Source organism: Scyliorhinus canicula, chromosome 11 (assembly GCF_902713615.1).
Source record: "Scyliorhinus canicula chromosome 11, sScyCan1.1, whole genome shotgun sequence".
In the NCBI taxonomy this organism is placed as follows: domain Eukaryota; kingdom Metazoa; phylum Chordata; class Chondrichthyes; order Carcharhiniformes; family Scyliorhinidae; genus Scyliorhinus; species Scyliorhinus canicula.
The window spans coordinates 24178107-24191300 of NC_052156.1; the positions used below are offsets into that span (position 1 = coordinate 24178107).

General features: G+C 49.2%; 1 protein-coding gene across 1 annotated transcript in view; it reads left to right on the plus strand.

The window, feature by feature from the left end:
* The first annotated feature begins 678 nt into the window (after positions 1-678).
* LOC119973929 (troponin C, slow skeletal and cardiac muscles) overlaps positions 679-13194 on the plus strand; it is a 33219-nt gene continuing 20703 nt past the window's right edge. The window contains exon 1 of the mRNA XM_038812584.1: positions 679-807. Coding sequence (XP_038668512.1) covers positions 784-807 — 24 coding nt within the window. The 5' untranslated portion in view covers positions 679-783. The remainder of the gene's footprint in view (positions 808-13194) is intronic.

Genomic DNA, 13194 nt, shown 5'->3' on the forward strand with positions numbered 1-13194 from the left:
CAGCCTCCTTCCCACCCTGGGGAACAGGATGGCCCACCCCACCTCCATGTCGTCCAGTAGAGTCTCCAGCTTGGCATCTGCAAACCGGGGTGCCACTCTCCGTGCTGCCATCTTGTTGGCTGGGATGTGTGTGTAGGGGGAGGGGATTGCTGATATGCTGCTGCAGCTTGTCAGCCTCTCCTCTCGAGTGGCAATCCCCACTCCGTTGAATCATTTTCCATTGGAATCAATCGTGTTCCACGTGGCGCTGGTGCTAGCTCATTAACGGCTCCTGAGTTGCTCTGGGACCGCCACCTATTTAAGTTCACGATTCAGTCCTGGCATCAACATTTAGTTTCCGAAACGGAGAATCCCACTGCTCATCTCTTCAGATTGAATTCTTTCCCCAGCTGAATATTCGACCAGAGGCTGGCTCCTCTCAGTAAAATGTACTGAGTCATCAGTAAATATTTAACATGACTTTCAAGGCTGAGAGACCTTGTGTTATCCCCAGTGACATAACCATGGACAAGAGGAGGTGAAAGGCCAAGATGCCAGTTTAATTATGTCCAGGCGATAACTTTGCTGCCCTGCAACCCACCCCCCCCTCCCCCTCCACCCCTCCCCTCCCCCACCGCGGCACTCAATTCTTATCTGGCACATTGTCAGTGATTTAGTGCTGCTAGGTTTGAATGGAAAGCCTAGCGTAGGGTTAACGTATTGGTGGAGCTGTGACCTCCTATAAAAGATGCTGAAGGACCAGTGACTCCCTGTCTGCCCACAGCGCTGCACCTATCCTCAACCATGGAAGATATTTACAAAGCGGCGGTGAGTACATTCCCTGAACGAGGGTGTGTTTTTCGTAGTTTACATCTAAGTTTTTCAATTGTTCTTGGTTCTGAAACATGCAAATTAAATGCAGGGACGCCATGGAAAACATGCACTTGTGTTATTCATTGCCTTCGACATACTTTAAGGCAGAATTTAGATGTATTTGTAGATCTGGCTGGTCTTTATGTGTATAGAGACAGAAAGTACAAATGTACAGAGTAATAATAATCTCATCACAATAACATACCATTTTAAAGGTTATATTCAAGCAAATAAAAAAATTAAGTTAGCCTTCCTTCGAGGATAAAATACAATTGATAAGGGGATGAAGCATGTCTTGGGGTTACTGTGTGAGCTCTATCAGAATATGAATTAAACTCAGGTTGAGGTATTTTCAGTGCTGTTTTTTGCAAATCGTTCCTGTTTGGGTTGGTCTTCCCTTTGGGTTTTTACAACAGTGAGCCATGAAATCTCTTCATGATTCCCAATACAAATTTTTTTTTTTTTGCTATTTTTTTTTCAATGTCTCACTTTCTCCCAATGAATCTAAAACCAACTGCAGATGGACCTACCATCGGTGGGAGCATGCTAGCCGACATTCAAATGATTGCCGATGTTCCCCGATTTAAACATGTTGAGATTGGTTTATTTTTATCACTTGATAAAAGTTGACTTGCAGCATCATGTTTAAAGAAATGTGTCAAAGGCCGGGATTCAAAATGCTGGTCCGAGTTACAGTGTCTTGGGTGCAATTTATCATTTGTAAATTTGCATTACAATTAACGAGAATCTATTATTATTTATTATTTTGAACAAAGCTTTGCTGGGAATCTTTACACTCAGTCTTCAGGGAATGTGAATGTGTTGTTCCTCCGAGTTAATTCTGGGTATTGTGGAGGCTGCTATCTTGGCGATTAGCTCCCACCAAAAGCATGAGGGACCAGAAAGCTCAGATAAAGATTTCAAGGATATATGTCTGTGTCAGTCAAACACTTAGGAACAAAAAAGGCAAAACTATCTGTGGTATTTGTCTTAGCTCTCCTCAACAGTTGTCTTGTCCTGTATACATTGTTAAAAATAACAAGGAGTCATGTTACCAAGGCCATAGGGAACAGGACTATAAAAGAGCTTTTTGTGTTCCGTACCTATTCATGTCCAAACCATCCTACTTAGAGGTGAGGCCGAAAACAATGGCAACAGCTGCCCCCTTTTCATCACAGCTGTTTCAATAAGAAAAGTTTAGGGAGAATTCTGAAAGTACAGTTGGTTTTACAGGAGGACCATCCATCATTTAACCCCCATCACCACTTCCCCAGCAGCTGCAACTCGATAGAATAGTTGGTCCAAGCTCAGTAATTATGCTTAGGGTTTCACAACCATTTGCCAATTGCAAGTGGAAGTCAGCCCAGGGGTCCCTGCATTCAGCAGCGTACTTTCTTTCACTTCTGCAATTTGCTGGAACTATTTTATTGCTTCACTTTTCACCATTCGTGTGGCAACCAGGTCACCACCTAACAGTGAATAGACATTAAAATGAAAGCAAATAAACGAGGGTGCTTTAAATCTGAACTGAAAACAGAAAAGGCTGGAGAATCTCAGCAGGTCTGGCAATACAATCTCACCTCAGATGCTACCAGACCCACTGAGCTTTCCAGCATTTTCTGTTTTTATTTTCTATTAGTGAATATACACTATTTGTCAGAGATGCAGTTTAAAGATAGACTGCATCGGCACTGGTGAAGTGTAGTCTGGATTCTTTGATGTCTCAGGACCAGTTGGGATAGTTGAAGTAAGAGTAAAATTTCCGCTCACATCGGCTAGTTCAGAAGCTATCTAGCTGTTGAGACTATACAATAATAGCCGCAACGGACTTTAATTTCTGAGCTAACCCAAGGCTTGAATAGAAGATGGAATAAAGCCAGGTGACTGTGTGGAGTCTGCACGTTCTCCCCGTGTCCGTGTGGGTTTCCTCCGGGTGCTCTGTTTCCTCCCACAGTCCAAAGACGTGCAGGATAGGTGGATTGGCCATGCTAAATTGTCCCTTAAGGTCCAAAGGTTAGGCGGAGTGACAGGTCTGCGGGGGAGTGGGCCTGGGGTGCTCTGTCAGAGGGTCGGGGCAGGCTCGATGGGCCAAATGCACTTTGAGGGAATCTATGGATTCTATGAAAGCAAGGGGCAGATTTAGAAAGTCAAAAGTATAAAGAAAAACTGGGACAATTCATAAATTTACTGAAAGAATCACAGATGTTTGCCAGTGAGCCAGAGTGATGGAAAAAGAAACAAGAAATAACTGGAAAATGAGAAAATAAAAAGAATAAGATAAATGAGGCAATTTTCTAACCTCATATTTCCAACTGGATACCTTACCCAATGTATAAGAACTCGACCCACATGATGGCCCAGCTATTTGATATGTTGGATAGAAAATCATAGTTAGCACATGCTTAAATTTCTGGTATGTTTCTGGCTAGCTGATATTTAACATCAGCAGTACCCATGAAGAGAGAGAGAGGGAGTGTGTGTGTTGGGTGGAGAGATAAATGGGAGTGTAAGAGAACAAAGAGATTTTTTAAAAACAGCTGATCTTATCTTGCCCACACTCCTATTACCATCTGGTGCACTCTGCAGTAGCTGTTCCTGTCTGAACTATCAGAATATGAAGTAAACTCAGGTTGAGCTATTTCCAGTGTTGTTTTTGCAAATCATTCATGTTTGGGTTGGTCTGTCTTTAAACGAGCATGTCGCATTCCATTCACAGAAGCTTACCATGTGCATGCAAATAATATCAATATTTGCAATCTGGTGTTAATTTCCTCCCAAAAAGGCACATGATGAGTAAGTGGCTGTATGCATGATTGGAGCCAGAGCAACAAATAAAGTAAAATAAAAGATTGTAAATCTTTACTTTTCCAATATTTATAAAATAATAGACTGAGCAAATGTATCTTGTTGTTCTTGGAGGAGCGGGGTAAGGGATAATTCCTAAGTGTCACTTAAAAGATGGTAAGAAGTCTTACAACACCAGGTTAAAATCCAACAGGTTTGTTTCGAATCACTAGCTTTCGGAGCACTGCTCCTTCCTCAGGTGAATTCACCCGAGGAAGGAGCAGTGCTCTGAAAGTTAGTGATTTGAAACAAACCTGTTGGACTTTAACCTGGTGTTGTAAGACTTTTTAACTGTGCTCACCCCAGTCCAACGCTGGCATCTCCACATCATCACTTAAAAGATAAGGGTAGAGAGAGGCAATTAATAGCACAGGGTTAAATCGCTGGTTTTGAAAGCAGACCATGGCAGGCCAGTAGCACGGTTCAATTCCCGTACCAGCCTCCCCAAACAGGCGCCGGAATGTGGTGACTAGGGGCTTTTCACAGTAACTTAATTGGAAGCCTACTTGTGACAATAAGCGATTTTCATTTCCTTCATGATCTTTGTGGCCATTTCCCCTTGCTATGTGGCGTGCATGGAAAGGATGCATCCAGGTTCTGGTAGCCTATAGTAATAATAATCGCTTATTGTCACAAATAGGCTTCGATGAAGTTACTGTGAAAAGCCCCTAGTCGCCACATTCCGGCGCCTGTTCGGGGAGACTGGTACAGGAATTGAACCCGTGCTGCTGCCTTATTCTGCATTGAATTACAAGTTTAGTCCACTGTGCTAAACCAGCCCCAGCGCCTAATAATAAATACAAACCTAGTTCCCTTTTTTTTAACATAATTTTTATTCAAATTTTCACATTTTCACAAAAAAGAAAACAATAACAGAAAATTCTAAGAACAAAAAAAAACAGAACCCCCCACCGCTGTAAATACAAAAGAGAAACAATAAATTAACGCCCGTCATTAACACATTAACAGAACACTGGCCTCTTTTGCCTCCTGCACTCCCGGCTCCACTGCAACCCCAAATATTGCAAGTCCCCAGCCTGGATTGACCCTGGATCCTACCACGCTCGATACCGTCCTTGCTACACCCTTCCAAAATTCCCCCAGCGCTGGGCATGCCCAGAACATGTGGACATGGTTTGCTGGGCTCCCTGAGCACCTAATACACCTGTCCTCGGTCCCAAAGAACCGGCTCATCCTTGTCCCGGTCATATGAGCCCTATGCAGTACCTTAAACTGTATGAGGCTAAGCCTCGCACACGAAGAGGAGGAGTTCACCCTTTCTAGGGCATCCGCCCACGTCCCCTCCTCAATCTCCTCACCCAGCTCCTCCTCCCATTTATCTTTCAGCTCCTCCACCGAGGCCTCATCTACCTCCTGCATCACCTGGTACACTTCCGAGATCCTCCCCTCTCCAACCCATACCCCCGAGAGCACCCTGTCCTGAACCCAACGCGGCGGCAGCAGTGGGAACCCCGCCACCTGCCGCCTGACAAACGCCCTTACCTGCATGTACCTAAAGGTGTTCCCCGGGGGGAGCCTGAACTTCCCTTCCAACTCACCCAGGCTCACAAACTTCCCGTCTATGAACAGGTCCCCCAGCCGCCCCTAGTTCCCTTTTTTAAGATTCATTCATGAGATGTGGCCATCACAGGCAAGGCAAGCATTTGTTGTTCCTCCGTAATTGCCCTTGGGAGGATGGTGGTGAATACCCTTCCAGAAGCACTCAGTCTATGCAATGGTACTGCCATAATACCGATAGGGAGAGATTTCCAGGATTTTGACCGAGGGATGATGAAAAAAAAGGAATGGCAAGTCAGGATTGTGCACAACTTGGAGGGAAACTTGAAGGAATTGGATAACATATATGTTTAGCACTGGAGGGAGGGGGTGATGCACCATCAATTGCACAAAGACGAGAGTTGATACAACTGAGGCTTTATTGCTCTAAGATGTGTGGCCTCCCACAGCAGCTGACGAACTGGCTGCAGCATGGAGGACACACACATTTATACTCCGCCTACTGGGCGGAGCCAGCAGGCAGGGACTACCGAGTACCTGTAGTACAGGTCCTACCATACATCACCTAATATAGGTGCAACAGTGGTTTACCACAGGGGGATGCTTCTGTGCCCCCTTCAGCTTGGGGGAAGTGGCTGTGGAATTAAGGTCACGGCTTCAGTATCATGAATACCCAAGCTGTATGGTCATGTATTAGTGAACGGGTGAACAGATTACCAGCAAGAGCAATTGACACCATGCTCTTATGTTAATTCATGAATCTACCTACATTACAAAGTAACCTAATTTTCAAAGTACTTCATTGGCTACAAAGTGCTTTGGAGCAATCTGAGGCCGTGAAAAGTGCCAAACAAATGCAAGAGTTTGGCACCATTCAGTGGACCTGTGTTAAAGTCCCCTGAACGGCATGTTTAGTAGGGTGTTTCTCTGCATCTACAGCACCAAGAAACGTCTCGTTATTCTGCGTCACTTTGCCTTTTCTTTGGCATCGGGGGATTCTCTCTGCCAAGGTCGAAGTTAGAGGGATTTCCTGCTGCCGAAAAAGATTTGTTGCAGATGCAGGCGCCATTTTAGAAGACTGCCCCAATCTCCTCCCCCCCCCCCCCCCCCTCCACACTTGCAGGTCCCCCATTTGTGACTCTCCCCATCCCCCCCCCCCCCCCCCAAACATTGGGGAGGACCTGGAAACACCTTCCCACCCCTCTTACCCCTCCACCCCGTTTACTTGGTAAGGGCACCCTGGGCTCGATCCCTGGCTGTGCCAACCTGGCACCCAGGCACCCATGTACTGCCAGCCTGGCACCCTGGCAGTACCCCTGTCAACATGGCAGTGTCATCTGGGTGGTACTTCCAGGGTGCCAGGCTGGCAGTATTAAGGTGCCTTGGTCCCAGAGGGAGAGCCAGGGTGCCACCCTGCCCTGTCCCGACCACCAGAGGGTCTCCACTGGCCTGGGAGACCTCCCCAAGTGCCGTTACGGCTGGTCTATGTTTCTGTGGACCGGTAGTAAATGGCATCCTGATGAGGTCTCCCTGGCCGCGGGCTGTTGAGTCCTGGGCACCGGGTGAATCTGGCGAACGTATCTTTAAATGAGCCGTATGACTCATTTAAATATGCTGATCTGAATCACGGCCACTGAGGGCGAGATCCAGATCGCGTCGTCTTGCGTGACGTTACAAACGTCGCAAATTTCCCAAGAGCCCTCTCATGAGATTGAACGGCCTTGTCCCGACACCAAGTCAGGCGTGCGATTGGCTGAATTGCACCCTTTTTTTCTTTCATCTTGAATTTCACTCCCAAACTCCAGAAACAGTGTGACTGTCTCTTGGTGCTATTTCCATCACTGATTCTGATTCTACCAGCACGTTTCTTGTGTGAGGTCACCACCATATTGTTTTGCTGTTGCCTTTCCAATGCTGTGGCTCTTCTTACCCTTGCTCTTTACAGCCTACCTGTCTCCTCCTGTAAAAAACCCAGCAGCACCTAAAACAAGGGCAGCAGGGTAGCATGGTGGTTAGCATAAATGCTTCACAGCTCCAGGGTCCCAGGTTCGATTCCCGGCTGGGTCACTGTCTGTGTGGAGTCTGCACGTCCTCCCCCTGTGTGCGTGGGTTTCCTCCGGGTGCTCCGGTTTCCTCCCACAGTCCAAAGATGTGCGGGTTAGGTGGATTGGCCATGCTAAATTGCCCGTAGTGTCCTAAAAAAAAAGTAAGGTTAATGGGGGGGTTGTTGGGTTACGGGTATAGGGTGGATACGTGGGTTTGAGTAGGGTGATCATGGCTCGGCACAACATTGAGGGCCGAAGGGCCTGTTCTGTGCTGTACTGTTCTATGTTCTAAGTCAGAACCAAGAAAACAGTAGCTGTTGAGGAACAATTGCTAATATTAATTCTTTCACATATTTTTGCACGTACAACCAGGTGTGAATTTCTTTTTTAAACAATTTAAACTTGAAATCCACTACAGAAAAGCCACTTACTTGTGCACACACTAATGTTCCTGTTTTGCTTATTCACTAGATGACACTGTGCTGTGTACGACAGCATTTCTTAGTCCCGTGTCAAATCCTAGCACATTGCAAAATGGCAGGAGAAATGCCGTTGTAACTCTTTACAAAAGTTTGCTATGCCTTGCAAGAAGATTTTTAAATATTTATTTGATCTTTCCTACAGTAAGCAGAACAACACACGGAAAATAAAATGCCTTAGAAGCCATCTTTCTTTATTAGCAATTGTTAAATTGAGCACATTGAGCATACAGGAGGATTCATTGTATTTGTTCTCCTTTTTGACCACCTTTGGCATGATTGGCCACATCTTTACATGGTTGGCCACATTGGGGCGGCATGGAGGCACAGTGGTTAGCACTGCTGCCTCACAGCCCCTGGGAACCAGGTTCAATTCCGGCCTTGGGTGACTGTGTGGAGTCTGCACTTTCTCCCCGTGTCTGTGTGGGTTTCCTCCGGTGCTCCGGTTTCCTCCCGCCTTCCAAAGATGTGCAAGTTAGGTAGATTGGCTATACTAAATTGTCCCTTAGTTTCCAAAAGGTTAGGTAGGGTTACTGGGTTACAGGGATAGGTTGGAGATATGGGCTTAAGTAGGGCGCACTTTCCAAGTGCTGGTGCAGACTCGATGGGCTGAATGGCCTCCTTCTGCACTGTAGGGATTCTATGATTCCATCATCCTCTTCCAATGCTGCACTGCTGAGTGGAACTGCATTTGTCTGGTTCCACTCTAATCTGTCCAAGCATTTCTCTTCCTACTCCTACCTTTCATCTGGTGTCCCCCTGGATCAATCCTTGGCTCGCTATTATATTTTATCTATCTGCTGCCACTCAATAACATCATCTGATAATACAACTTCACTTTCCACATGTACACTGACAGTTCTACCTCATCACCACCTCGCTCAACCACTTCACAACTTCTACATTGTCAGACTTTTTGTCCAATTAAACATTGAGAAGGCCAACGCCATTGTCATCAATCCCCAGGACAAATTCTGTTCCCTAGCCACCACTCTGTCCCTTGCTCAGGCAATTGTTTGAGGCCGAAAGAGACAGTTTGCAACTTGGTGTCATTTTTGCCTCAAGGTGAGCTTCCATCAACATATCCGTCACCATCACCAGGCCACCTATTTCCATCTCTGTAACACTGCCCAACCTTGCCCTACCTCAGCTCATCTGTTGCTGAAGCCTTCACTGCCTTTGCGACGTCTAGAATGAATTAATTTCAACTCTTGGCCAGCTACGGTTCTGTGAAATTGAAGTCATTCAAAACTCTTCTACTCTTAGTGTAACTCACACCAAGTCCTGTTCATCCATCACCTCTACCCTCACTGACCATCATCTTCTTCCAGCTAAGAAATGCCTCAAATTTAAAATTACCATCCTCCTTTTCAAGTCCCTCCATGGTCTTCCCTCCCTATCTCTTCAATCCCCTCCAATCCAATAATCCAAGATATCAACACTCCACCTATTCTGGCCTCTTGAGCATCCTCCATTTTCATCCCAATCGTTGCTGTGTGAAAAATGCCAGCTTGGCACCTTGACAGTGCCAACCTGGTACCCTGGCAGTGTCAGGCTGGCACCCAGGTGGAACTGCCAGGGTGCTCAGGTGGCACCAGCAGTGCTGGGTACCACCCTGCCAAAAAGATGCTGCGGGAAACTGCACATTAAAGTGAGGGTAGCTCTAATATGCCGATTTGCCAAAAAGCGATCCCACCCACAGCGGGCGGGATTTACATCGCAACGTCTCACGAGATCACATTAGAATTTGCGAGGTGTTGTGAGCTGGGTAGACCCCCGCAGCAGGGTCCCCCGCTTCTATCGGCCACGTTGCGCCGCGGCACAGTGCTTTTCAAGCGCAATGGGGCCGTTCAATCTCGTCCATTGTTAGTAAACACAGAGGTGATGGATGAAGTGTTGTGAGTTAGGATACGGCAGCAGAGTATTTGATGAGTTTATGTAGGTTATTCAACAATTAGTGCCTGTAAATTGTTTGACTGAGGTCACGATTCTCTGGAAAGATTTCCAAGTATGGCAGCGGGCAGGAACTGCACTCAACCTGGTGAGGCTGGCAATGTTATTCAACGTTAATTTTTTAGTTAGGGCATCATGATCGACACAGGCTTGGAGGGCCGAAGGGCCTGTTCCTGTGCTGTACTTTTCTTTGTTCTTTGTACTTAACAAGGCCCCACGGTCACCTCGCCACAAATGAAGGTTCGCTAGCCGATTCGCCCGCACCATGCTCGCCAGCCCCCCGCTAACAAGGTCAAACAGCTACTTGTGCAGCACTTGCTCAGCCAACTCCAGTCAGCTCACAATAATGGTGGCGAGACGCCTGGCCCCAAGATTCGGCAATACGGACCTGGGGAGGCTCCTAGACGGTGTGGAGGTCAGGAGCGATGTCCTATTCCCCCAAGGGTCCCAGAGGAAGAACCACATGGCAGCTAGTTCTGCCTGGGACGAGGTGCCAGTGACTGTAAGCTCTGGGACATGACCAGGAGGACTGGCCTCCAGAACCATAAAAAGGTCACCGGGCAGCAGGGGTGAGTAGACACCAACATCCTCCCACCCCTACCCTCTCGAGACCTTTCCGTCTCCACACGAACATCCACCCCCCCCAAACTCTCCATGTGACCCCCAACCCTCCCTTTAACCCCCCCCAACCCTTTCTTCACACATACCCCTCCCACCACTGTGAACCATGCATGTGGCTAACGCTGCCCTCTCTGTGTCTCCTCAGGATAAGCTCTCACACAACCGTTGGGAAGGGGCCCAGACTGTTGGTGGGGTGCCGGACTTAAGAATCCTCAATTCCTTTGAGGAGTGAGCTCTGGAGTTCACTGGGGTGGTCAGGAACAGGGCGGTCACCAACGCGGAGGTTGGCAGAAGCCGCAGAGGTGAGGAACCACCGGGCCCCACCCGGAGGACCTGTCAAACGTGAGTTGTTATTGCCTTACTGACTGACCCATTCCGCCCACTGACCACTTGTCCATTCTCCTACAGGTCCTCCAGCCGACAGCACCAGCCCATCCTGGGTAGCCCCCTCTCCAGCCTCCAAGGAAAACACAATCGATGTGTCACAGCTGTCAACCCTACCCTCCACCAGATACATGCACCTCAATGAGAAATGTTAGTAATAAGGCTTTGGGGGCACAATCTGGTGCGCATCACACAGCTGCTGATGCACATCAGGTGGAGACAGGAACCCCCAGATGAGACAGCAGTCGGAGGTCTGCTGGATCCCAGGACCCAGCTGGGTCCCATCTGATGCTGACCCTCTGGCACAGGGTTACCCGGAGTTGATGGAGATGATAGGGAGTGGCCGGGACATTCAGAGGGAAATGTCAGTGACACTCCAGACGATTGGAGGAGTCCCAGAGGCTACAGGTAAGGAGATGTTCGCTGGTAATGCGTGGCACGCGAGGCCACCACTCTTAGGATGGCGGCCGCAGTGGAGAGCCTGGTGCACGACGTTGGCACCATTCGTGAAGGTGTCCAAGGCATCGCATAATTGGTGATGGCCTTGGCTGAAAGTCTCGATAGGATGTCCAACTCGGTGGAGGATGGGGCACAATACCAGGCTGACCTTGATGTGGTGCTGCGGGACATGTCCTGCTCTCAGCTGAGAATGGCCGAGATGCTGCAGAGCTTCTCCTATGTGAATCGGGCGAGTATGAGGGCCTCCATGGCCCTCCGGGCTTGCTGGATCCTCGCTGCAGCCGCCTGTCGCTGCAGATGCTTGTCCTGCACCCTCCGACTGGACCTTAGTTTCCTCCCTGGCCTCTTCCTCCAGCCCCAGCTGGTCCAGCGCCACCTCATCATCCTCGTCCTCCTCCTCAGAGGTGGCCACATGTTCCTCGTCACCAACCTCTATCTTGTCGCCCCGCTGTTGTGCGAGGTTGTGGAGGAGACAGCAGACCATCATAAAGTGGGCAGCCCTCCGGGGGGAATGCTGGAGTGCAGCATGGAGCGGTCGAGGCATCGGAACCACATCTTGAGGAGTCCGATGCACCGCTCAATCACAGCCCAGGTGGCTGCATGGGCCTCGTCATCCCGGGTCTCCGCTTTGCTCTCCGGTTTCCAAACTGGCGTCATTGGCCAGGCCCTCAGTGGATACCCGTGGATAAGCCAGTGGCCTATCCTGGGATGGTCCTCAGAGGTCGGCGATGACCGACTGCCCTAGGATGTTAGAATAGAATAGAATTTACAGTGCAGAAGGAGGCCATTCGGCCCATCGAGTCTGCACCGGCTCTTGGAAAGAGCATCCTACCCAAGCCCACACCCCCACCCTATCCCCATAACCCAGTAACCTCACCCAACACTAAGGGCAATTTTGGACACTAAGGGCAATTTAGCATGGCCAATCCACCTAACCTGCACATCTTTGGACTGTGGGAGGAAACCGGAGCACCCGGAGGAAACCCGCGCAGACACGGGGAGAATGTGCAGACTCAGCACAGACAGTGACCCAAGCCAGGAATCGAACGCAAGGCAACATGCACACCATCCACTACCCTCTGGACCTGTGGCATCCTGGCGATGGCGGAGAATCCTGCTGCCCAGGAATCCTGTTCTGTTTGGTCAATGTCAAAGTTGATGTAGTTTTTTGCCCAGGGAAACAGGGCTTGCGTGATCTGTCGGATGCACCTGTGGGCTGTGGCCTGCAAAATATCACACAGGTCCCCACTCGAGCCCTGGAAGGATTCTTGAGGCATAAAAGTTCAGGGCTGCAATGACTAATGGCCACAGAGAGTGAGTCTCTTCCTCCTCCACGTGGTACCAAGTCCGTGAGGATATGGCACAGGTGCCGCAGCGTCTCCTTGTTGAGGCGGAGCCTCCTGCGGCACACACTGTCCGTCATCTGTTCGAATGACCAGCGATGCCTGTACACCCTGGGCCATCTTGGGACACCCCCTCTGGGTCCCTCCCTGACTGAATGGGTGGCCGGTTCCTCAGGGTGTGGGGCGGGGTCTGGCACACCGTCGCCCACCTCGAGCATCTGCAGACACTGCTGCTTCCGCCATCTCCGCCTGGCTTAGCAGCAGCACCACTAGGGCAAGCTCTGAGTCTAATATTCCTGCCATAGAGTTCAATATCTGTAAGGAATTGGGAGAGAGGGTTAGACTGACCAACAGCAGTGGCTCCCACTCTAGGACACTCCATTCCTCCACTGACTCCTCCCCCTCCCCTCCCTCAAAGAATGCCCTGCCCACGCATTCCTGGCCGCAGCAGGCTCCCCTCACTGGACCCCAGACCCTGTACCCCGGATGGCCACTCATAACGTCACCTGGACAGGTGCTGGTCCCCTCCCATGGCACTCACCCACCTTCCGGCTATGGACATGTCCCTGGAGCTGTGACCCATCCCCTGGGTGTTCAGATTATGGCTACTGTGTGTGTGGTGTGGCACCCCGCGGTGTTGAGGCACAGGCATCGCAGTCATGCTAGGCAATGACTCCTATATGCAATATGGCCCAC